Below are 24,812 nucleotides of genomic sequence, written 5' to 3'. Positions count from 1 at the left end.
ATTTGTAGGGGAAAGTACCTGGGGAGGGGATTGTTTGGGTGGGAAGCAGGGATTTCAGAAATGAGAGATGCAAATGGACTTGATAGTGCTGGTGCGGGATACCCTAAAAGTTCATTTGCAAGTTGAGATGGGGGTAAGGAAAGCAAATGCAATGTTAGCGTTCATTTCAAGGGGATTAGAGTATAAAAGCAAGGATGTAATGCCGAGGCTCTATAAGGCGCTGGTCAGGCTGCATTTGGAATATTGTGAGCAGTTTTGGGCCCCATACCTGAGAAAGGGTGTGCTGCCGATGGAGAGGGTCCAGAGGAGGTTTACGGCAATGATCCTGGGGATGAGTGGGTTAACATGATGAGCGTTTGACGGCACTGGGCTTGTACTCACTGGAGGTTGGAAGGATGAGGGGGGAAATCACATTAAAGCCTACTGGATAGCGAAAGACCTGCATAGTGGATGTGGAAAGGAGGTTTCAAGTAATGGGAGAGTCGAGAGGACACAGCCTCCGAATAAAATGACGTACCCTTAGCATGGAGATTTGGAGGAACTACTTTAGCCAGAGCATGGTGAATCTGTGGAATTCATTGTCACAGATGGCTGTGGAGGCCAAGACATTGGGTATTTTTAAAGCGGAGATTGATAGGTCCTTGATTAGTAAGGGTATCAAAGGTTACGGGAGAAGGCAAGAGAATGGGGCTGAGAGGGAAAAATAGATCAGCTCAGATTGAATGGCGGAGTTGACTCGAGGGGCTGAATGGCCTAATTCTGCTTATGATATTATGGAGTTTCCGAGGGAGCAGTCTGCAGAGGGTGGAAAGTGGTGGTGGAGAGGGAGAGATGTGACCGGTGGTGGGATCTCGTTGAAGGAGACGGAAATGTGTTGAATGGGCAGGCTGGTGGGGTGAAAGGTGAGGACCAGGGGAACTCTACCCCTGTTTTGTCGGGGAGGAGCAAGAGCAGAACTACGGGATACAGAGGAGAGGTGGGTGAGGGATCCATCTATGACGGGGGGGGGGGGGGGGGGGGGTCACATTGACAAGAAAGTGAACACCTTAGATGCCCTGGAATGGAGAGTGAACATCTTGGGAGCAGCTGCAGTGGTGATGGAGCGATTAGATCCATGTGTCATCTTTAGCAACCGCCAGGGTCCCAGCAGGCTGGAGAACAGCCAATGTTCTTCATCTGTTTAATAAGAACAATAGGGGCAAACCAGGAAATTATGGACACCAAATGCTGGAGTAACTCAGCGGGACAGGCAGCATCTCTAGAGAGAAGGAATGGGTGACGTTTTGGGTCGAGACCCTTCTTCAGACTGATCAGGCAGACATCTCGACCCGAAACGTCACCCGTTCCTTCTCTCCAGAGATGCTGCCTGTCCTGCTGAGTTACTCCAGCATTTGGTGTCTATCATCGGTTTAAACCAGCATCTGCAGTTCCTTCATACACACCAGGATATTATATGCTGGTGAGCCTCGCAGGGAAAGTTATGGAAGAAGATTTTTAGGGGTGGGATCTTGCATCTAGAACAGCATCAATTTTCCACACAGGGCGGTGGGCATAGGGAATGAGCTGCCAGAGGGGTAGTTGAGGCAACATTTAAAAGTAAAGGACAGGTACATGGCTCAGGATGGTTTAGAGGGATATGAGCCAAATACAGGCATCGGGAGTTGCTGAGATGGGGCATCTTGGTCAGCCTGGATAAATTAGGCCAGCGAGCCTGTTTCTGTGCTCTATAACTATGACCACCATCAAAGGGATCTATAGGAGTTGCTGCTTCAGAAAGGCAGCCAGCATCATCAGAGACCTTCACCACCCTGCCACACTCTCATTGCACATCGGGGGGAAGGTACTGGAGCCTGAAAACTAATGTCCAGGTTCAGGAGCAGCTTCTTCCTTACAACCATTAGGTTATTAAACACTACAACCACTAAATAGGTTCCAAACTAAATAGAGTTGGGGACAGTATTGTTGCACTGTTATTGTTTATTTATTTGATGGTTTTGTTAATATATACATACTGAACTTGCCTTTTTGTTGTTTATTATGAGTGTTACAGAGTACTGTGTTTACATATCTGTTGTGCTGCTGCAAGTAAGAATTTCATTGTTCTGTTTTGGGACCTATGACAATAAACCACTCTTGACTCGATCTGGTAGTTCTGGTCACCGTGGCTTTGTGCAGGGTCGTATGTTCTACAGTGTTTGTGTGTTTTGAGGAGGAAGTGCAGATGGTGATGAGGGAGGTGCAGTGGGTGTTGTTTACATGGACTGACAAGCTTGTGACAAAGACCCTCGTGGTGGGCTGACCCATGAGATGAAGGTGCATGGGATCCACAGGTTTAGTAGACAGGATTGAAAGTTGGCTTGGCCACAGAACACCGTGGGTCGTGAAGGAGGGGATTCCTTCCGTCTGTAACCCTCGGTGTTCTTCGGATCAGCGCTAGGTCCATTGTTCTTCATAATATATATAAATCATTCGGACTAAAGTGTAGCTGGGCTGATTCATATGTTTGCAGAGAATGTGAAAAAACGGTATGATTAATGTTATCGTCTGTGTAGTTTTCTGTACTTCCGCCCATTTGATTAGAACACAAGAAAGTGCAGCACAGGAACAGGTCCTATGGCCCCTGGTGTCTGAACCCACGCAATCTAAGCTAAACCCGTCTGCCTAAACATGGTCCATATCTTTCCATTCCCTGGCTGTTCGTATGAGGGTTAGTTTAGTTTAGAGATACAGTGCGGAAACAGGCCCCTCGGCCCAGCGAGTACGTGCCGACCAGCAATCCTCGCACACTAACACTATCCCACACACTGGAGACAATTTCCAATTCTTTCCAAGCTAATGAACCTACAAACCAAAATGGCGGCGCTGCCCTAGCAGCTGCGGCTTACCTGCGGTCCATTTGTCTTTGTGTTTTTGTTGTTTTTTTTGTCTTAATTATAGTTGTGATGTGGTGTTTTTGTGTTTGTGTACTATGTGTGTATGTGGGGGGGAGGGGGGGAACTGTAAAATTGTAAATAGGTGTCCCTTCCGAACGGAGACCCGACCTTTGTTTTCTGGGTGTTGTCTCCGTTCCTGCTGCGGCCTACCATCGGCCCAACTCCTGGAGCTGGCGGCCTCCAGGGCTCTGGTTCGCAGAGCCCGCGGATCGGACTTACCATCACCAGAGCCGGCCGTCCTCGGAGGCTGCGGGAGCGGCTGCGACTCGCCTTAGGCTCGGGCCGCGTGGATGCCGACATTGGGAGCTCCGGCAGCGGCAGCGTGTTCGCCCGCTGGGGCTTGGGTCGCGGACATTTCACCGTCCGGCGCGGTCTAAAATATGCCGCGAGATTTTTCTCTGCTGGGCGGGGGCTTCAATGTCGGGAGCCACGACCGCCCCGACGTGCAGCAACAGCAGCAGCGTGTTCGCCCGCCCGGATCGGACTTATCATCGGCGGAGCCGGCCGTCTTCGGAGGCTGCGGGAGCGGCTGGGACTCACCTTAGGCTCGGCCCGCTGCGGACCGTCTGGCGCGGCCTGCAACCACAACAACCTGACCGCGGGAGAAGACGGCAGGAGAAGGGAAAGACATTGTGGCCTTCCATCACAGTGAGGAGAGGACTGGAGGAGACTCACTGTGATGGATGTTTCTTTGATGGATGTTTCTTTTTTTGTGTGTTTTTGGGGTTGTGTAATTTTAATGCCTATTTAATGCTTTTATTGTTGGACTGTGGGTGACTGAATTTCGTCCAATATTGGATGACAAATAAAGCTATCTTGAATCTTGAACCTGTATGTGTTTGGAATGTGGGAGTAAACCGGAGAAAACCCACGCAGGTCACGGGGTGAACGTACAAACTCTGTACAGACAGAGCCCACAGTCAGGGTCAAACCCGGGTCTCTGGCGCTGCGCTACAGTGCTGTCCACGTGTGTTTAGTGTTCGTGTAAATGGCTGCTGGGTGATTAGCATGGACTCGGTGAAGCAGAGGACTCTGTTTCCGTGCTCTGTGTCTCTATGACTCCAGATGTCACCTGACCTAAGTTTCTCTGGCATTTTCTACTTTTATTTGAGTTTTTATGTGACGAGATCTCAGAAACGTAGAAAAATAACTGCAGATGCTGGTACAAATCGAAGGTATCACAAAATGATGGAATAACTCAGCGGATCAGGCAGCATCTCAGGAAAGATGGCATGGATGACGTTTCGGGTCGAGACCCTTTTTCGGACTGATGTCAGGGGAGGGGGCGGGACAAAGATAGGATGTATTTGGAGACAGGAAGACAGTGGGAGAACTGGGAATGGGGAGGGGAAAGAGAGGGACAGGAACTATCTGAAGTTGGAGAAATCAATGTTCATACTGCTGGGCTGCAAGCTGCCCAAGCAAAATATGAGATGCTGTTCCTCCAATTTGCGGTGGACCTCACTATGGAGGACGCCCATGACAGAAAGGTCAGACGGAGTGGGAGGGGGAGTTGAAGTGCTCAGCCACCGGGAGATCAGGTTGGTTATGGCAGACTAAGAGAAGGTGTTGAGCGAAACGATCGCCGAGCCTGCGTTTGGACTCGCCAATGTAGAGAAGTTGACATCTGTAACAGTGGATACAATAGATGAGGTTGGAGGAGGTGCAGGTGAACCTCTGCCTCACCTGGAAAGACTGTTTGGGTCCTTGGATGGAGTCGAGGGGGGAGGTAAAGGGACAGGTGTTGCATCTCCTGCGGTTGCAGGGGAAAGTACCTGGGGAGGGGGTTGTTTGGATGGGAAGGGACGAGTGGACCAGGGAGTTACGGAGGGAACGGTCTCTGCGGAAAAGGGAGGGGATGGGAAGATATGGCCAGTGGTAGGGTCCCGTTGGGGGCGACAGAAATGTTGGAGGATAATTTGTTGGATACGCTGGCTGATGGGGTGGAAGGTGAGGACAGGGGGGATTCTGTCCTTGTTACGAATGGGGAGAGGGGGAGCAAGAGCGGAACTGCGGGATATAGAAGAGGCCCCAGTGAGAGCCTCATCTATAATGGAAGAGGGGAAGCCCCGTTTCCTAAAGAATGAGGACATCTCTGATGCCCTAGTGTGAAACACCTCATCCCGGGCGCAGATGCGGTGTAGACGGAGGAATTGGGAGTAGGGGATAAACTTTTTGCAGGAGACAGGGTGAGAAGAAGTGTAGTCGAGATAGCTGTGGGAGTCAGTAGGTTTGTAGTAGATGTCGGTCACTAGTCTGTCTCCTGTGATGGAGATGGTGAGATCCAGAAATGGTGGGGAGATGTTGGAGATGGTCAATTGTGATACATCAGAAATGTAGAACATTTTCTATTGAATTTCTTTGAACTGAACTTACTTCTTGGTTATGTCATGTTCAGGAAAACAAGGTAGTTAGATGCACTTAAGGAAGGCTGTGATTTAATTGAACTTGGTGTTTACTCCTTATCCTAGAATAAGCAATCCCTGCAGTAATTGATCCACACATTGTAAAGCAGATGTGTGAAAACAGTAAATAATTCAATTTAATCCCATGTTTAACAGAGCGCAGGACTTAAAAACTAAAAAGCATCACGTGCCTGTGGTTGACCGGACACCGCTGGAGCCCCCGCCCATTGTTGTTGTTGTGGTGGGACCCCCTAAAGTGGGAAAGAGTACTTTAATCCGGTGTCTGATTCAGAACTTCACCAAGCAAAAGTTGACCGAGATCAGAGGACCAGTCACTATCATTACAGGTGAGTCTGGAATTGTGAATATCATTTAAAATAAATGATTTGAGGTAAATAAATGAGTGCTTCCAGAATGTTCTACATTGATGCAGCGGCTTCAATGCACAAGGAAGTCCCTCCACAGATGCTGACTGCCCCGCTGGGTTTCTTTGGGGCAGTGAGTCGTATACCTTGCCGGATTTTCCCTCCACATTTCCTTCCTGTCTCTGGCAATCTCCAGCAGGAAGCCCAGTGTAAAGTAACTCTTCAGCAACTGTCCCAGTTTCTGATTTTTCAGTCAATGTACATCCCCCGTCTACAGGATAATCACTTCATGGGTTCATCCATGAGAACAGTACAGCCTTTGGCCCACAATGTCCGTGCCGAACATGATGCTCGGTTAAACTAATCTTGTCTGCCTGCACATGATCCATATCCCTCCATTCCCTGCATATCTACTTTATACCAGCCTCCACCACCACCCTGGCAACACAATCCAGGCACCCACCACCCTCTGTGTAAAAAAAACTTGCCCCATACATTCCTTTGAGCCTTGCCGCTCTCATTTTGAAGCTCTAGTCTTTGACATTTCCACCCTTGAGAATAAGATTCTGATCGTTTTTATTGGATTGTATTGGATTGTATTTTGCTTTTGCTAGTCTTTAGTTTGCATTCATCATTACATGGTTTGGTTTTCACCAGGCAAGAAGCGGCGTCTCTCCATTATTGAGTGTGGCAACGACATTAACTCAATGATCGACTTGGCCAAAGTGGCTGATTTGGTAAGGAATTCGTCTAGTTAAGTTTTAATGGTTAAAATCTCTATCTCGATTAAGTATTGCTTTTCGATTAAGTATTGCTGTTGATAAATGAATGTCATTACAATAGCTTTGACAACAAGCATGGCAATGCAGTGAGCATTCAAGGTCCTACAACACCACAGTGTCATCAGTTTGAGAATCATTGCTGATCAAAAATTGACTAGTTGTTAGTTTAGTTTAGAGATATAGCGCAGAAACTGGCCCTTCTGCCCATCCAGCCCTGCCGACCAGTGATCCCCGCACACTAGCACTATCCTACACACACAAGGGACAATTTAACATTTTACCAAAGCCAATTAACCTACAAACCTGTATGTCTTTGGAGTGTGGGAGGAAACCAGAGCACCCGGAGAAAACCCACATGGTCACGGGGAGAACGTAGAAACTCAGTACAGACAGCGCCCATGATCAGGATCGAACCCGGGTCTCTGGCGCTGTAAGGCAGCAACTACCACTGTGCCACCCAAAGATTATTTGTGACATCTTTGATGGGAGAGATTTACAGAGCAGAGGAGGTTAGGGAGGCAGCTCAAGCTTGGATCCAGAGTGTGGAGGTCATGACTGAAATGGTGGAGTGATGAAAACTGGGAAGACCCAAGAAGCGGGAATAGGAGGACCTTTGGGATCTCGTGTGGGAAGGTGAATGAGGCTGGGGCTGAGAACGATCTGAAGGACATTTTAGTGACTTGGGACAGGGAGCAAAGGATTTGGGTAGAATAAGAAATGTAAATTTAAATGGAGGTATCGTTGTCCCAGAAGTCTGAGATGCATGAACACAGGATGTGATGTGATGTGAACAGCAGCATTATGGATGAGCTGTCATTTATGGTGGGTGACTGATGGGGAAAGACACTTCAACCTGTCTCAGGCATTTTGTTCAACGTTGCATTTGAGCCTCTGGCGTGGTGCGGTAAATTCTGTTTGGGAGACACCTTTTTAGTATTGTTTAATGCAGAGTGCTTGATATGTTGAGTCAAGTCGAGTTCATTGCCATATGCACAAGTACAGTGAGGTACAGGTACAAAGAAAATCTTGCTTTGACTTGCATGAAGAGCATGCTGCCGGAGGAGGTGGTGCAGTCAGGTGCAATGATCTCGTTGAAGATGATGGATACTTTGTTTGGCACTAATGGGACTGTACTGTCCTCATGTGGGCAGATGGGATCAGTGGAGATGGGAGAAAAGATTAGCATGGATGATGGGGGTGAAGTGCCTGTTTCCATGCTGTATGACTAAGCAACTGGCTCAGTGCAGTCTGGTTGAAATGAAGATCTTTCTCAGCTTAATATGGTGTGTAGTGGAGTAAGACATGTCTGTGGTGGTGGTGTTGGGCAGTTTTACCCGGATGTGCGAGGTAGTGCCCAGTGTGTAGGATAGTAATGTTATGTGTTAGGGGGGAGCTTCAAGTTGGGAAGTCCAGAGGAAGTGTTTTCCTCTACCAAGCCCATGTTGTGATTAAGGTCAGAGCATTTGAATGGATGCTGGCGGTCTGAGATGTTATTTAGGTTCCTCACCTTGGTGACTAAACACGCATGGATACAGGCACTTCATGTTTTACATGGGGGTTACTGGCTTGAAAAATAATGTGCAAATCATCAAGACACCACACACGACTATGCTGCCAATTGAAATAAATACATACAACTTTATGAGGCCTTCCCTTCAATCTGTACAATGCTTTACCTGAAATGCACAATGCTAACTGTCGGAGCATAAAACGGAGAAAATTACCCATTTATGTTCCATAACTGGGAACACATATCCCTGAGGCAGACACATTTAAACAAATTAACCTTTAAAGCAGCAGGCTATCATTGAATTTTCTTTCTGTTAAGCAAAACTAAAGTTATTAGATAACTTTGAAAGCTGATGTGTAAGTTTGCCATGCATAAATTTGAGTGCGTTATTCTGAAAATAGGAACGCATAGATTAAACTCTGGTGGTAATTAGTCAAGCACCTTATTCTAAAAACGCGTAAATCAGGCATGCATCAACCACAAGGAGCCTGTATATGGCAATTAGTGAAATATTTGGTTAGTGGATTGAACCCATTGCATCCAATTGAAGGTTATTCTTGTAGTGAAGGTTATTCTTGTAGTGAAGGTTATTCTTGTAGTGAAGGTTATTCTTGTAGTGAAGGTTATTCTTGTAGTGAAGGTTATTCTTGTAGTGAAGGTTATTCTTGTAGTGTAGCTATTAGTGTGGTGTAGTGTAGCTATTAGTGTAGTGTAGTGTAGCTATTAGTGTGGTGTAGTGTAGCTATTAGTGTAGTGTAGTGTAGCTATTAGTGTGGTGTAGTGTAGCTATTAGTGTGGTGTAGTGTAGCTATTAGTGTGGTGTAGTGTAGCTATTAGTGTAGTGTAGTGTAGCTATTAGTGTGGTGTAGTGTAGCTATTAGTGTGGTGTAGTGTAGCTATTAGTGTGGTGTAGTGTAGCTATTAGTGTAGTGTAGTGTAGCTATTAGTGTGGTGTAGTGTAGCTATTAGTGTAGTGTAGTGTAGCTATTAGTGTAGTGTAGTGTAGCTATTAGTGTAGTGTAGTGTAGCTATTAGTGTGGTGTAGTGTAGCTATTAGTGGTGTAGTGTAGCTATTAGTGTGGTGTAGTGTAGCTATTAGTGTGGTGTAGTGTAGCTATTAGTGTGGTGTAGTGTAGCTATTAGTGTAGCTATTAGTGTGGTGTAGTGTAGCTATTAGTGTAGTGTAGTGTAGCTATTAGTGTGGTGTAGTGTAGCTATTAGTGTAGTGTAGTGTAGCTATTAGTGTGGTGTAGTGTAGCTATTAGTGTAGTGTAGTGTAGCTATTAGTGTGGTGTAGTGTAGCTATTAGTGTGGTGTAGTGTAGCTATTAGTGTGGTGTAGTGTAGCTATTAGTGTAGTGTAGTGTAGCTATTAGTGTAGTGTAGTGTAGCTATTAGTGTAGTGTAGTGTAGCTATTAGTGTAGTGTAGTGAAGCTATTAGTGTAGTGTAGTGTAGCTATTAGTGTAGTGTAGTGTAGTGTAGCTATTAGTGTAGTGTAGTGTGGCTATTAGTGTGGTGTAGTGTAGCTATTAGTGTGGTGTAGTGTAGCTATTAGTGTAGTGTAGTGTAGCTATTAGTGTGGTGTAGCTATTAGTGTAGTGTAGTGTAGCTATTAGTGTAGTGTAGTGTAGCTATTAGTGTGGTGTAGCTATAGTGTAGACAACTATTCTAACTATTCCAACTATTCTAACTGAGCTAGACTCAAAAACCTGGAGTAACTCAGCAAGTCAGGCAGCATCTCTGGAGAAAAGAAATAGGTCACATTTCAGGTTGAGGCCCTTCTTCAGACAGTCAATCTCCCCTCTCTCCTGACTCTCAGTCTGAAGAAGGGACTCGACCCGAAACGTCACCCATTCCTTTTCTCCAGAGATGCTGCCTGACTGCAGAGTTACTCCAGCATTTTGTGTCTACATTTGCATCTGCAGTTCCTTCCTACACATTCTAACTATCTGTTTTCCTCAGGTTTTGATGCTGACTGATGCCAGCTTTGGCTTTGAAATGGAGACATTTGAATTCCTCAACATCTGTCAGGTTCACGGTTTCCCGAAGATCATGGGTGTCCTCACCCACCTGGACTCCATAAAAAACAACAAGCAGTTGAAGAAGACCAAGAAAAGATTGAAGCATCGGTTCTGGACTGAGGTCTACCAGGTTAGAGCTAGCGAGGGAAGCTTGCATTACACCGACAGCTCTAATAGTCCCGATAATGCTGTGTCTGCATCTATTGCTCTGCTTTGTCAATGCTTGAACTGTAAGATAAGGCAAGCACCAGCATCACCGTCTGTATTTTCCAGGGTGCAAAGCTCTTCTACCTGTCGGGGATGGTCCACGGGCAGTATCAGAAGCAGGAGATCCACAACCTAGGCCGATTTATCTCAGTGATGAAGTTCCGCCCACTGGTCTGGCAAATGGCACATCCTTACATCTTGGCCGACAGGTAGGCACAAGTTGCTTGGCTTCCCTTACAAATCAGGGGAGAGCTGATGACCGTACAGCAGAGGAACTGTCAAAGTTGTGATGAGATACTTGATTTGTGATGAGAAGCAATGGCCGGCTGTTGTTGGGTTGGGAACAATTGGGGTCGGGTAACAAGGACAGGAATTGGGAAGAAGGGTCTCGACCTGAAACGTCACCCATTCCTTCTCTCCTGAGATGTTGCATGACCCTCTGAGTTACTCCAGCATTGTGTGCCTACCTACAGGAATTGGGAGGTGAGACTGGAGTAATGGAAGGACTTGCAGCTCCTTCCTTTCCACGTTAATTAAATTAGAATTTCTATGTGCCTTTGGATAGTTTCTCACTAGTTTTACGGCAATACTTCTGCATATTTTCTGAATACCTATTTGCTGCTTTGAACTGTACAAATTTGTTGCAGATAATTTTTCTTTCCAGATTTAATGCTGCAGCAAAAGAAGTGACTTAGAATTCAAACAAAGTGACGTGAGTGCAGGGGGAACTCAGAAACTGCATTGCGGGGCAAAGATGGGGGCAGGAAAGATCCTGCCAGTTGGATAGAAGAATAAGGCGGCACGGTGGCGCAGCGGTAGAGTTGCTGCCTTACAGCGAATGCAGCGCCGGAGACTCGGGTTCGATCCTGACTACAGGCGCCGTCTGTACGGAGTTTGTACGTTCTCCCCGTGACCTGCGTGGGTTTTCTCCGAGATCTTCGGTTTCCTCCCACACTCCAAAGACGTAGAGGTATGTAGGTTAATTGACTGGGCAAATGTAAAAATTGTCCCTAGTGTGTGTAGGATAGAGTTAATGTGCGGGGATCGCTGGGCGGCGCAAATTCACAATTCTGGAATTACAGACCAGTTAGCCTGACTTAGTGCGAACTGCGAACCTGAGTCTCCGGCGCTGCATTCGCTGTAAGGCAGCAGCGCCACCGTGCCACCCATGATCACAATGAATGGCGGTGCTGGGGCAAAGGGCCGAATGACCTTCTGCACCTATTTTCTATGTTTCTATGTTAGTCCTAGAATCTCCCACTAGTGGAAGTATCCTCTCCATATCCACTCTATCCAAGCCTTTCACTATTTGGCAAGTTTTAATGAGGTCCCCCCTCATCCTTCTAAACTCCAGCGAGTATAGGCATAGTGCCTTCAAATGCTGATAATGTAGAAGGTCTTGTCATCTCAATGCTGTTCTGTCCACCTGCACAGGCCTGCCAGACATCTCAAATATGCCAAAATATGACCGTTATGTAGAGAAAAAAAATCCAAATCAAGTGTAAAATTGTGTTGTTGGTATTTCAGAATGGAAGATATGACCAGCCTTGAGGATGTGCGGGTGAACCAGAAGTGTGACCGTAGGATAACAATGTATGGATACCTGCGTGGAACGTACCTCAAGGCCAACAGTCAGGTTCACGTACCCGGTAATGCACTGCTCCAAACAAGTACTATACATGGATTCAGTGGGGAACATAAGAGCCGTCAATATCTCACCTGGGAACACTGCAAACATTGTCCATGTATCGGTAGTGTAGGAAAATAACTGCAGATGCTGGTACAAATCGAAGGTATCACAAAATGCTGGAGTTTCTCAACAACTTTGCTCACTCTGCCTTAACCAAACTGATCTCCTGGTGACAGCACTTCAACTCCCCCTCCCACTCCCAGTCTGACCTTTCTGTCATGGGCCTCCTCCAGTGCCATAGTGAGGCCCACCGGAATTTGGAGGAACAGCACCTCATATTTCGCTTGGGCAGCTTGCAGCCCAGTGGTATGAACATTGACTTCTCTAACTTTAGATAGTTCCTCTGTCCCTCTCTTCCCCTCCCCTTCCCAGATCTCCCACTGTCTTCCTGTCTCCACCTATATCCTTCCTTTGTCCCGCCCCCCCTGACATCAGTCTGAAGAAAGGTCTCAACCCGAAACGTCACCCATTCCTTCTCTCCTGAGATGCTGCCTGACCTGCTGAGTTACTCCAGCATTTTGTGGTACCTTGTCCATGTATCAGGTGCGGTTCATCTGTGATCAGTGTAATGGGAGTAGGTCACTTGGCCCCATAGAGTCGTAGCGTTGTACAGCATGGAAGTAGGACGTTCGGGCCATCATCTTGTTGCTACCCATCAATACTAATCCTACTTGCTATATCCATCCATGACATACTTATTCAAGAGCCTGTCTATATGTCTCTTAAATGCTGTTACTGTTCCTGCCTCAACCACCTTCTTTCGTTGCTGATTCCAAGTTCCAGCTCCTCTTTCTGTGAAAACGCAGAGTATGGCTATCTACCCAATCTGTGCCTCTCGTAATGTTATATGCCTCGATCACCCTCAGTCTCCACTACAGGGAAACGTCAGCCTGTCTAATCTCTCGTTGTAACCCTAGCCCTCCAATCCAGCAACATCCTTGTGAATCTTTTCTGTCCCGTGTCTGCCTTAACCACATCCTTCCCATCGTGTTGTGACAGGAACTGTACATAATCCTCTAGTGTGAAATCACCGACGTTTTGCACAACTGCAACATGAAGTCTCAACTCAAACACTCGTGCCTCTGTTGATGAAGCCAAGAATGCCACATGATGGGAGCAAAAAACAGAGTGCTGGAAACTCAGCGGTTCAGGCAGCATCTGTGGAGGGAATGGGCAGGTGACGTTTCAGGTCGGGACCTTCTTCAGACTGAAGAACGTCGTCTGTCCTGTCCATTCCCTCCACAGATGCTGCCTGACCCGCTGAGTTCCTCCAGCACTTAGCTCTTTGCTCAAGATTTCAGCATCTGCGGTTTCTTGTGACGCTATACACACTCATCACCACCCTCGCTATGTTCCAATTTTCAGGGAACTGTGTTCTTGTACCTTAAAAACTGGGAAGTAATATTTGGCTGAATTGCCTGCTTTTTGTGGCAGTGTCGATGCAATGGGCAGGATGGCCTGCAGTGGTGTGAATGTCTATATAATGGTGGAACCTGCCCCAGTGCAGGAATGCAGCCATTATACCCGGGTGTGTGTGGGCACACAGGATGGCCTGCAGTGGTGTGAATGTCTATGTAATGGTGGAACCTGCCCCAGTGCAGCCAATATGCCCGGATGTGTGTGGGCAGCCACAAGCTGCTCCCACTATTTGTCCTTTTATACATGCTGCTTTAACCACTCTTCTGAACACAAAATTAGAGACTGTTAATACTGAATGGCAGCAATTAATTCCCTGAGTGGATATGAGCCGGAGGATGTTGGATTCTCTGAATTTGGATCTCAGGTTTTCCATGGGGAGATGGGATATTGTAGTGAGTCCAAAAACGAGCGTTATTATCAAAAGACTTTATTCTTGGTAAAAACCGTGACAAGGCGCAACGCACTTACTTTGGACACACACTACTTAACTACTAATATAATCTAATCTCATCTCTCCAGTTTGGCGCCAGACACAACTATAACTCGCGCTCCCGCACCACGTGACCCGATAGCCCAACCGAGGGTTCGAGAACCCCCCGCTAATCCGTATGTCCCTACAATAGGGCGGCACGGTAGCGCAGCGGTAGAGTTGCTGCTTTACAGCGAATGCAGCGCCGGAGACTCAGGATCGATCCTGACTACGGGTGCTGAAATTGTAAGGAGTTTGTACGTTCTCCCCGTGACCTGCGTGGGTTTTCTCCGAGATCTTCGGTTTCCTCCCACACTCCAAAGACGTACAGGTATGTAGGTTAATTGGCTGGGTAAATGTAAAAATTGTCCCTAGTGGGTGTAGGATAGTGTTAATGTACGGGGATCGCTGGGCGGCACGGACTTGGTGGGCCAAAAAGGCCTGTTTCCGGCTGTATATATATGATATGATATGATGATAATATAATGAAAAGGTGTTTTTCTCCTTTTTCCCCCTTTCCTCTCTTCCCATTAAACGTTTTGATGATTACTGTGGGTGTGCGGTCCCGGTACCTGTGAAACATGAGCATTTATATATTTTCTGTAGTTTTCCTTAAATGTTGGAAACCTTGTCAAATCTTAACAGCGGAGTTTGGTCTTTGATAACACAGTGCATATTATCCATTCTTCACATCGTCATAAAGATAGACACAAAATGCTGGTGTAACACAGCGGGACAGCTGACTAACATCGTCACTTAGATTCAAACATAAACACGATGTGTATGTGATCCGAAGGTTTAATTCTTTTGTATTCTAGGTGTTGGTGACTTCATGGTGAATACAGTCGACTTCCTTCCAGATCCCTGCCCCCTTCCAGAGCAGCTGAAGAAACGGTCGTTGAATGAGAAAGAAAGGACGATCTATGCCCCAATGTCCGGCGTCGGGGGGATTATTTATGATAAAGATGCCGTGTATATAGATTTGGGTGGAAGCCATGCACACAGAGATGAGGTATGGTGGTGTACTGTCACCGCTCGAGCTTCTTTCCCCTTTTTGCCAATGTTTTTTCTTCTGCGAAGCTGTCAGGCCTTCACTGCACAGCCCACGTGTTCCTGAGCTCGAGAGGTAGCGTCTGAGTCCACTCAGCAGTGGGGAACGTCGCAAGTGATCGCAGAATCATGGGTAGAAAAAAAGGAAAGACACAACATGCTGGAGTAGCTGAGCAGATCAAGGTAGCATCCCTGGTGAACATGGACAGGTGATGTTTCAGCTCCCCAGCCCAGGCATGCTGCCTGACCCTCTCAGCTACTCCAACATTTTGTAACTTTCCATTGAATCAGGCAATTTAATTTACAGGAGGAGGCCATTTGGCCCACTGTTTCTGTACTGGTTGGGGGGGAAAAGAGCTGCCTTCTTCCAAACTCATTCCACCTCCCAGCATGGACCAGATAGAAACATAGAAAATAGGTGCCGGATGAGGCCATTCGGCCCTTCGTGACAGCACCGCCATTCATTGTGATCATGGCTGATCATCCACAATCAGTAACCTGTGCCCAACCTCCCCCCCCCCCCCCATATCCCTTGATTCCACTAGCCCCCAGAGCTCTATCTAATTCTCTCTTAAATTCATCCAGTGATTTGGCCTCCACTGCCCTCTGTGGCAGAGAATTCCACAAATTCACAACTCTCTGGGTGAAAGGGTTCCTTCTCACCTCAGTTTTAAATGGCCTCCCCTTTATTCTAAGACTGTGGCCCCTGGTTCTGGACTCGTCCAACATTGGGAACATTTTTCCTGCATCTAGCTTGTCCAGTCCTTTTATAATTTTATATGTCTCTATAAGAACCCCTCACATCCTTCTAAACTCCAGTGAATATAAGCCTAGTCTTTTCAATCTTTCCTCATATGACAGTCCCCCCATCCCAGGGATCAATCTCGTGAACCTACGCTGCACAGCCTCAATTACAAGGGTGTTCTTCCTTAAATTAGGAGACCCAAAGGGTCTCGACCCGAAACGTCACCCATTCCTTCTGAGTTACTCCAGCATTTTGTGTCTACCTTCAATTTTAACCAGCATCTGCAGTTTTTTTCCTACTGATTAACCTTCTTTTGTGTTCAACAAATTAAATAAGGGACTATTACTCTTTTCTGTTTTCTGAAATGTGTCAACACTCTTTAATGACACAAAGGAGGCCATTTGGCCCACTGGTCCATGCTGGCCCCCCTCCAACCTACTGTCTGTCACAGGTGCCCATCAAATCCCTTTTAGGTTTCTTTGATACCAGCCTATAGTAAGAAACCTAGGACCATAGAAAATAGGTGCAGGAGTAGGCCATTCGGCCCTTCGAGCCAGCACCGCCATTCAATATGATCATGGCTGATCATCCAAATTCAGTACCCCTTTCCTGTTTTCTCCCCATATCCCTTGATTCCGTTAGCCCTAAGAGCTAAATCTAACTCTCTCATGAATACATCCTGTGAATCGGCCTCAACTGCCATCTGTGGCAGAGAATTCCACAGATTCACAACTCTCTGGGTGAAAAAGTTTTTCCTCATCTCAGTCCTAAATGGCCTACCCCTTATTCTTAAACTGTGACCTCTGGTTTCGTGACCCCCCCCCCCAACATCGGGAATATTTTTCTTGCATCGAGCCTGTCCAATCCCTTCATAATTTTATATAAGGGGCAGGTTACAGCAGTTAGTTAACCCAGCGCCGTCTTTGGGAGTGCATCAGGCCACCCTGAGGAGACCTGCGTGGTGGTGGTGAGTACAGGCAAGCTGGGCAGAGGTAGCGAGCACCCATGAGTGCAATCTTCCCTCCCTCACTTGAAGTGCCAGGGTGTAGCTGACACACTCCCTGTAGCCCCAGAATACTACCCGGTCTTTCTTTCGTGACGATGCAGTGGAGTATCTCGCGCCTGCAGTGACATCTATTACAACCTCTATCAGGAAGGGAGGGCTGGAGAAGTGGGGAGAGAAAACGGAGGGAGATGTCCAGTGGGGAGAGTGCTGGAGGAGAGACATAGGCTGGTTTTGTGGGGAAAGGAAGTGGGGGGGGGGGGGGGTGGTGGTAAGAGGAGAGAGCTCCCGAGGATCGTGGAGAGAGAGTGAGATAGAGAGAGAGAGTGGCTGGAGATGGAAGAGAGAGGGGACACTCTCCCTAGTCGCAACCACCTTTGTTCAGTCAGGCTGAGAACACAAAGCTGCACAGTGGCTTATTTTACCTGTGGTCCCACAGAGATCATCTTCTCTCATCTGCACCTTCTGACATCACCCAAGTCCTCAAAACGTCATATATGTCAGAGATGAATAAAATGCAAGATAGGAAACCCATGAAGGATGCAAATAAAAATAAATATCTATATTGTAAAATAACTAAATTCAATCATTTTTTACTCGTGTGGTGTCGATACAAAGTAATAAATCTGTCAAAGCACCACAAGCACCTCGATAAATTCCTTATGTGTGTGTTCTGCTTGGTTTCAGGAGGAGCAAAGGCCAACCCATGAGCTCATGCAGAGTCTCATTACAACACACAGCACCATTGATAACAAGATGGTTTCCAGCAAAGTCTCCCTCTTTATGGATTCCCATCCCTTGGGATATGAAGAATTGGAAGAAGACAGGTACAACAAGCCATGGATTCCATTTAAACCCATTTATCTTGCAGTTGGCGATTCACCATTCCCATACCCATGCAGAGTATTGTGTTCAGGTTTGATCACCATGTTATGTTGTCAAGCTGGAAAAGGCTCGGAGAATTACAAGGATGTTGCCTGGACTCGACCTGGATTCGAGGGCCTGAACTACAGGGAGAGATTGGGCAAGCTAGAACTCAATTCCTTGGAGCTCAGGAGAATGAGGGGCGATCTTATAGAGGTGTATAAGATCACAAGAGGATTAGATAAGGTAAATGCAGTCTTTTACCCAGAGTAGGGGAATCAAGAACCAGAGGACATAGGTTTAAGATGAGGGGGCGGGGGGGGAAGATTTAATAGGAATCTGAGGGCCGTCTTTTTCACACAAAGGGCGGTAGGTATATGGAACGAGCTGGCAGAAGAGTAGTTGAGGCAGGTACTATCACAACATTTAAGAAACAATTAGACAGGTACATAGAGAGGATAGGTTTTGGGGATATGGGCCAAATGCGGGCAGGTGGGACTAGTGTAGATGGACCATGTCGGTCGGCATGGTGAATTTGAGCGAAAGGGCCTGTTTCCATGCTGTATGACTATGATGTAAAGCTGGTGATGTTCTGGGCTATGATGTCTTTGTTCCTTGTATTATGTTATTGCACACATGGTGTCCTTCATCAAATGTAATCATCTGTTTCTGTGTTGTAGATAGGTGTAGGAAGGCCACAAAAAAACAACTTTCTTCTTGTCCACCCTATTCTTGCAACATGACGTTCTCTTTCAGAAAATATTTGAAGCTCCAGTTTCACATTCAGCCATACACCGTAGCATAGTTTTTAGTTTCACATTCAGCCTGGCCCATACACTGTAGTTTCACATTCAGCCTGGCCCATACACTGTAGCATAGTTTTTAGTTTCACATTCAGCCTTGCCCATACACTGTAGTTTCACATTCAGCCTGGCCCATACACTGTAGTTTCACATTCAGCCTGGCCCATACACTGTAGTTTCACATTCAGCCTGGCCCATACACTAGTTTCACATTCAGCCTGGCCCATACACCGTAGCATAGTTTTTAGTTTCACATTCAGCCTGGCCCATACACTGTAGTTTCACATTCAGCCTGGCCCATACACTGTAGCATAGTTTTTAGTCTCTCAGGTTGTACTGTGGTGATGAGGTTGTCCCTTTAAACAAAAAAAAACACTTTCAACTGGATTCTGAACCTTTTCATTTAGAAATATAGAAACTTAGAAAATACGTGCTTTAAGAGGCCATTCGGCCCTTCGAGCCAGCACCGCCATTCATTGTGATCATGGCTGATCATCCACAATCAGTAACCCGTGCCTGCCTTCCCCCCATATCCCTTGATTCCACTAGCCCCATGTCTAGTCTTTTCAATCTTTCCTCATATGACAGTCCCGCCATCCCAGAGATCAATCTCGTGAACCTACGCTGCACTGCCTCAATTATAAGGATGTCCTTCCTCAAATTAGGAGACCAAAACTGTACACAATACTTCAGATATGGTCTTACCAGGGCCATGTACAACTGCAGAAGGACCTCTTTACTCCTATCCTGAAATCCTCTCATTATCTGGGTGGGGACCCTGCGTCAGGGCTGAGAGGGCAGAGGGGAGATGATGTATAAAGGTGAGAGGATGAGGCAGGGGATGGTGGAACCAGGTGGTGAGCAGGATGAGGGGCAGGCGGAGCTGGGAGGGGGGACGGACTTTGAGTTGGGCAACGGCTGGGAGGTGATGAATAGAGACAGACAGAGAGAACAATGGGGGGGGTGGGGCAAGGTGGGGAGGGTGGAGGTAGAGTCAGGCTGGAAGGTGATGTGGAGAAGAGCCAAGAGGCTACAAGTGGTGGGATCTGCTGAGGGGTGGGTGATGGGCAGTGTTGGTGGGTGTATGGTGACACGGTAGCGCAGCGGTAGAGTTGCTGCTTTACAGCGAATGCAGCGCCGGAGACTCAGGTTCGATCCTGACTACGGGTGCTGCACTGTAAGGAGTTTGTACGTTCTCCCCGTGACCTGCGTGGGTTTTCTCCGAGATCTTCGGTTTCCTCCCACACTCCAAAGACGTACAGGTATGTAGGTTAATTGGCTGGGTAAATGTAAAAATTGTCCCTAGTGGGTGTAGGATAGTGTTAATGTGCGGGGATCACTGGGCGGCACGGACTTGGAGGGCCGAAAAGGCCTGTTTCCGGCTGTATATATGATATGATATGACACTGTCCTCTGGCATCAGCTCTGTTTCTCTCTCCAGTGGATGCTGTTTCATCTGTGGCTCTCCCCTGCACTTCTTGTTTGGGTTTCAGATTTCCAGCATCTTAGTTTAGTTTAGTTTAGAGATACAGAGGGGAAACAGGCCCTTCGGCCCACCGGGTCCGTGCCGCCCAGCGATCCCCGCACATTAACACTATCCTACACCCACTAGGGACAATTTTTACATTTACCCAGCCAATTAACCTACATACCTGTACGTCTTTGGAGTGTGGGAGAAAACCGAAAATCTTGGAGAAAACCCACGCAGGTCACGGGGAGAACGTACAAACTCCGTACAGACAGCACCCATAGTCGGGATCGAACCCGGGTCTCCAGCGCTGCATTCGCTGTAAGACTGCTGTGCCGCCCAATCTACAGTTATGTTTTGTTTAAATCTATGGAAGCAGGCCCATGCCAACCAAGGCGTCCCATCTCCATTTGTCCCACCTGTCCATGTTTGGCCCACATCCCGATCATGAAATCTACAGTTGTGTTTTGTTTAAATTCAGTTTATCCCCCATTCACATACGTTCCTGACCTCCTGGGCATTCCAATCATAGAACATAGACAGCACAGTACAGCACAGGAACTGGCCCTTCGGCCCACATTATCTGTGTCTAACACGATAAACTAATCGCCACAGTCACAGCACAGAAGTAGTTCATTTGGCCCATCAGGTCGATGCCAGCTTCAAGTAGAACGATCCCAACAATCCCATCCAACTCATTCTCTCAAATGCCTATTAATTCACCTTTAATGGATTTTTGTTTTCTACTTACCTACTGTAGGGATAATGATGCTGACAGCTTATTACCCTTCCAGCACCCCAGTGCCTAAATGATTCCGTTTAACTTGGCAGCACGTTTGGCACCTCCACTGTGGACAGCAGGGTCTGTTGCTGTGCTGCACTGTCCTACGTGGAAGGACATGAGGAAAATCTCCTTACCTCAGGCGGCTGGGCTGAGAATTGAAGCTGAGTCGCTGGAGACCTGAGACTGCAGATTAGTTCGTGTTAGCAGAATAGTAAGGCTGTTAAAGGCAGAACTCATGATTTGCTAATGAAAGTAATCAAAACAAGTAAATTAAATGATTCACTGCAAAAAGACAAAGTGCAGGAGTAACTTAACTAATCTCTGGAGAACATAGATAGGTGATGGTTCTGTTCTGAAGAAGGATTCTCAACCATCGCCTGACTTGCTGAGTTACTCCAGCACTTTGTCTTTTTTTCAAACCACCTGCACTTTCTTGTGTCTAAATGATTCACAGTATTTGCGTTGTTTAAAAATAAAACTACATTTTCCATATGAAAACCATGGCCATTTTGTAAACAGATACAACATGCCAGACGAGGAGAAGGTTCTGGATGCCGGGAGTGGGCGCGTACGTCGCAGGGCAGTGTTTGAAGAGGAGGGTGGTGAAGAAATGTCTGACAGTGACGACGAGGATGAGCATGAAAGCTGTGATGAAACGGAGAGTGAAGATGAGGAAGCAAGCAGCAGTCCAAAGCGGGCCCGAGGAAGGTGTCCTCCCCAGCTGCCCGAAGCTGTGCTGCTGGAGGGGACGTGCGCAGGAGCTGCCGAGGACAGGCCAGCATTTGCTGATGCTGACGACAGCCTGGAGTCGGAGGTGACCGATGGGTCCGATGGGGAAGAGGACTTCGCCAGTGACTCTGCAGAGAGCTCCTTGCATTCTGATAACCAAGAAACACAGGAGGAGAGTTCACACAGAGGTTTGCTCAGGACTCGAAGAGATGAGGGGCGAACAATGTCAGAGGCAGATACTTCCGATGAAGATGAAAGTCCCGAATTGGTTGTGCAAACGACCGGGGAAAACACGACGGGCCCAGAAGTGTCAGAAGGTGTGCTGAATCAGAGAATGGGTAACAGGGAAGAATCACTTAAAGATAATATTGAAGAAAAGACTGAGCTAGATGATGAGACACCAGGTATGTGGAATTATTTGGGGGCATTTTTGGTTAAGGTATTTCTCGGGACAGTATTATGGTTTGAATATTTTTTTTAAACCTAAGAATATTCATTTTTATCTTCCTCTCTCAGTAGCTGGATCTAGAATTGATATAAACCCTATTCCCACCTCATTCCCACCTCAAATGAACAACATCACCCATCTTGCCTCAGTCGTGCCTGAGCCATTTTGTTGCCCTTCTTCCCTTGACATTCTGGCCTTCCATCACAGTGAGGAGGGGACTGGAGGAGACTCACTGTGATGGATGTTTCTTTTTTTGTGTGTTTTGTGTTGGTTGGGGTTGTGTAATTTGCTTATTTTATTGCTCTTATTGTTGGACTGTGGGTGACGAAATCTCATCCCAACCTGCTCACTCTGCTGCCAGCTCCAAATCGTTATTAATCCTCTACACATCTTTTAGTTTTGTTTATTATTGTCAAGTGAACAGAGATACAGTGAAAAACTTGTTCTGCGTGCTATCCAATCAAATTATACTTGCCATGAATAGAATAGATCCTGTTGTGGAACTGCACGCAGGCAGTCGCCATGTCCTGGCACCTTTTTGCAACTTTGGGTTAAGTTCATTATTGTCACGTGTACTGAGGTACAGTGAAAAGTTTTGCTATCCAAACAGGTTGGATAATACAAAAATACATAAACACATTCAAGTCAAACTCAAGTACAATTGATATTACAAAGGGGGCGATGCAGAGTGCAGAATATAGTTCTCAGCATTGTAGTGCATCAGTTCCATAGATAAAGTCTAATGTACACAATAGGGTAGAGGTGAATCAGATAGTATTCTAGCTTATGGATAACTTCTCTGAAAACTCCAATCTTGGCTCAGGAAGCTCTACATTATTTTGTGTTTGCCCTCTAATGCCCGGTGCCCTGGCGGCACTGGGTGGGTGAAGTTGTGATTGGCCTGGCCCAGCACGATGCCATCGGCTCATTCCACCGCCGCTCCATGCAGCTGCCACAGGCTGTGCTCGATCCGCTTGCCCACCCTGCAGCTGTCGGGCCATCGCCAGCCCCACAACCTGTGCCCACTGGATGCCGCCCGTCTCCTCCAGCAGCTGCCCCTCCACGTCCCTACGCCGAGGCCACCGTGCCCCACTCCCCGGATCGAGGGAGTCGCTCGGCATAGCTGCCTACACCTGGAAGATGCCCGCTCCCCTTTCCCCACCACAGCCTCAATATTCCTCGTTAAACATCATCCCCTAATCATGCCAGCCTTGCCCGTCACCCTCACAGCTATATGCTGGTCTCTGTGCTCTAACTCCCTATCGTCACTCTGCAGGACCACATCCCTAGACCACAGCAAAGGTGCAAGGAATCAACTCATTTCAAATACAAACCCAAAGTCTTATTACTGCTTGTTGTGCTTTAGTTAATCCATTTTAAAACTGAAGGAAATGTTCACAAAGCAAGTCAAAAATACATTAAATATTTTTTTTAAAGAGCTGTTCAACGATTGTTAATAATTTAGGGTGCCCAGCTGTAGCACAACCGGTGGAATAGCTGCCTCTCAGGGTCAGAGATCCAGGTTCAATCCTGACCATGGGTGCTGTGTGTCTGTCTGCACATTCTCCGGATGCTCCGGTTTCCTCCCACATCCCAAAGAACGACAGGTTTTAGCTTAATTGGCCTCTGTAAATGACCACGTGTGTCGGGAGTGGATGAGAAAGTGGGATAACGGAGAACGAGTGTGGAGGGGTGATCGGTGGTCAGCATGGATTCAATGGGCCGCAGGGCCTGTTTCCATACTTTATCTCTAAGAATAAAATTAAAACAATAAAAGTTAAACACAAAAATCTTTCCTCGCCCTGTAACCTGCCATTGTTAATTTAATTAGTTTCTATCCCAAGGCTGAGCTTCCATGGGAATTGAGAGGTGATTGCCCACAGCAAGGCTGGAGTACCCCAGGCACTGGTCGCTGGTACTGGTAGATGGCTGGAGATCCGGTCTGCCAACCCCAGGGAGGCTGGCAATCACCAGGGAGGTCCAGCCGCTGATGAACCTGTTGCTGGCGCTACAACCTTCCAGCATTAACACCTTCTGTATATGTCGGAAGGAACTGCAGATGCTGGTCAAAGCAGACAATGATGAAGGAAATGGAGAATGGTTCATTGTGAGCTGAGGGGAAGGTGACAATGAGGCTTACAAACAGTAAAATTAATCAGAAGGACAGTGAAACTAGTTGGAGAACTTGGGTGGGGACGGACGGAGAGGGAAACCAAGGGTTACTTGAAGTTAGAGAAATCAATATTCATACTGCTGGGTTGTGAGCTGCCCAAGCGCAATTGTCTGTTCTTCTGATTAATTTTACTGATTATAAGCCTCCTTGATACTATCCCCTCAGCTATCAATGAACCATTCTACATTTCCTTAACACCATCAGCTTTGATCTGTCGTTTTCACACCCTTCCATATCTCTAGTCTCCCTCTCCCCTGACTGTCTGAAGAAGGGTCTTGACCCAAAACGTCACCCATTCCTTCTCTCCAGAGATGCTGCCTGTCCCGCTGAGTTACACCAGCATTTTGTGCCTATCTTTGGGGTTAACACCTACAGAGGTTTGTGTTAACAAATATTATAGTGTGCTCTCTTTGCCCCCCTTCAGGTTTGTTGAAATGGAAGGAAGGGCTCGCGCAGCGAGCAGCTGACATCTTCGTTCAGCAGCAGTCAGCTCCAACCCTCCGGAAACTGGTCTATGGAACAGGTAATCCTGTAGGCTTCCTCATTAAAGACTTTGGTCTCGAACGAGGGGGCAACATTTTAACATTTGTAGAAGAGAAGAAATAGAAATGCAGCAAACAATGAGACAAAGGAGTCTGAAGGTGTTCCGACCCAAAACATCACCTATTCCTTTTCTCCAGCAATGCTGCCTGACCCACTGAGTTACTCCAGCTTTTTGTGGCTATATTAATGGAACATTAAGGCGTGTGGAATGGGCTGACAGCTAACTCTTTATTGCAATGCACTGCAGTCCTCTTACTTGGCTGCCTCTGCCGCTTAAATCACAGTATTTGTCCTCAATATTTATCCAGTTCACTCTTGAAGCAAGTTTAGAAACTTTGTTCATCAGAAGTGAGTTCAAAATTGTCACTACTTTTTGTCTATTCTCATACTTCCTCTGGTT

At 46.9% G+C, this 24,812-nt stretch overlaps 1 protein-coding gene across 1 annotated transcript in view; it reads left to right on the top strand.

The window, feature by feature from the left end:
- bms1 (BMS1 ribosome biogenesis factor) overlaps positions 1-24,812 on the top strand; it is a 61,326-nt gene that overhangs the window by 1,502 nt on the left and 35,012 nt on the right. Inside the window, exons 3-11 of the mRNA XM_078428421.1 lie at positions 5,495-5,685; positions 6,361-6,440; positions 9,959-10,147; positions 10,291-10,433; positions 11,752-11,873; positions 14,621-14,814; positions 17,288-17,427; positions 21,039-21,652; positions 24,294-24,392. Of these exons, the coding sequence (XP_078284547.1) occupies positions 5,495-5,685; positions 6,361-6,440; positions 9,959-10,147; positions 10,291-10,433; positions 11,752-11,873; positions 14,621-14,814; positions 17,288-17,427; positions 21,039-21,652; positions 24,294-24,392 (1,772 nt within the window). The remainder of the gene's footprint in view (positions 1-5,494; positions 5,686-6,360; positions 6,441-9,958; positions 10,148-10,290; positions 10,434-11,751; positions 11,874-14,620; positions 14,815-17,287; positions 17,428-21,038; positions 21,653-24,293; positions 24,393-24,812) is intronic.

This window comes from Rhinoraja longicauda, chromosome 35 (genome assembly GCF_053455715.1).
Source record: "Rhinoraja longicauda isolate Sanriku21f chromosome 35, sRhiLon1.1, whole genome shotgun sequence".
Taxonomy (NCBI): domain Eukaryota; kingdom Metazoa; phylum Chordata; class Chondrichthyes; order Rajiformes; family Arhynchobatidae; genus Rhinoraja; species Rhinoraja longicauda.
The sequence above is the reverse complement of the archived record's forward strand: the minus strand, read 5'-3'. Positions and strand labels throughout refer to the sequence as shown.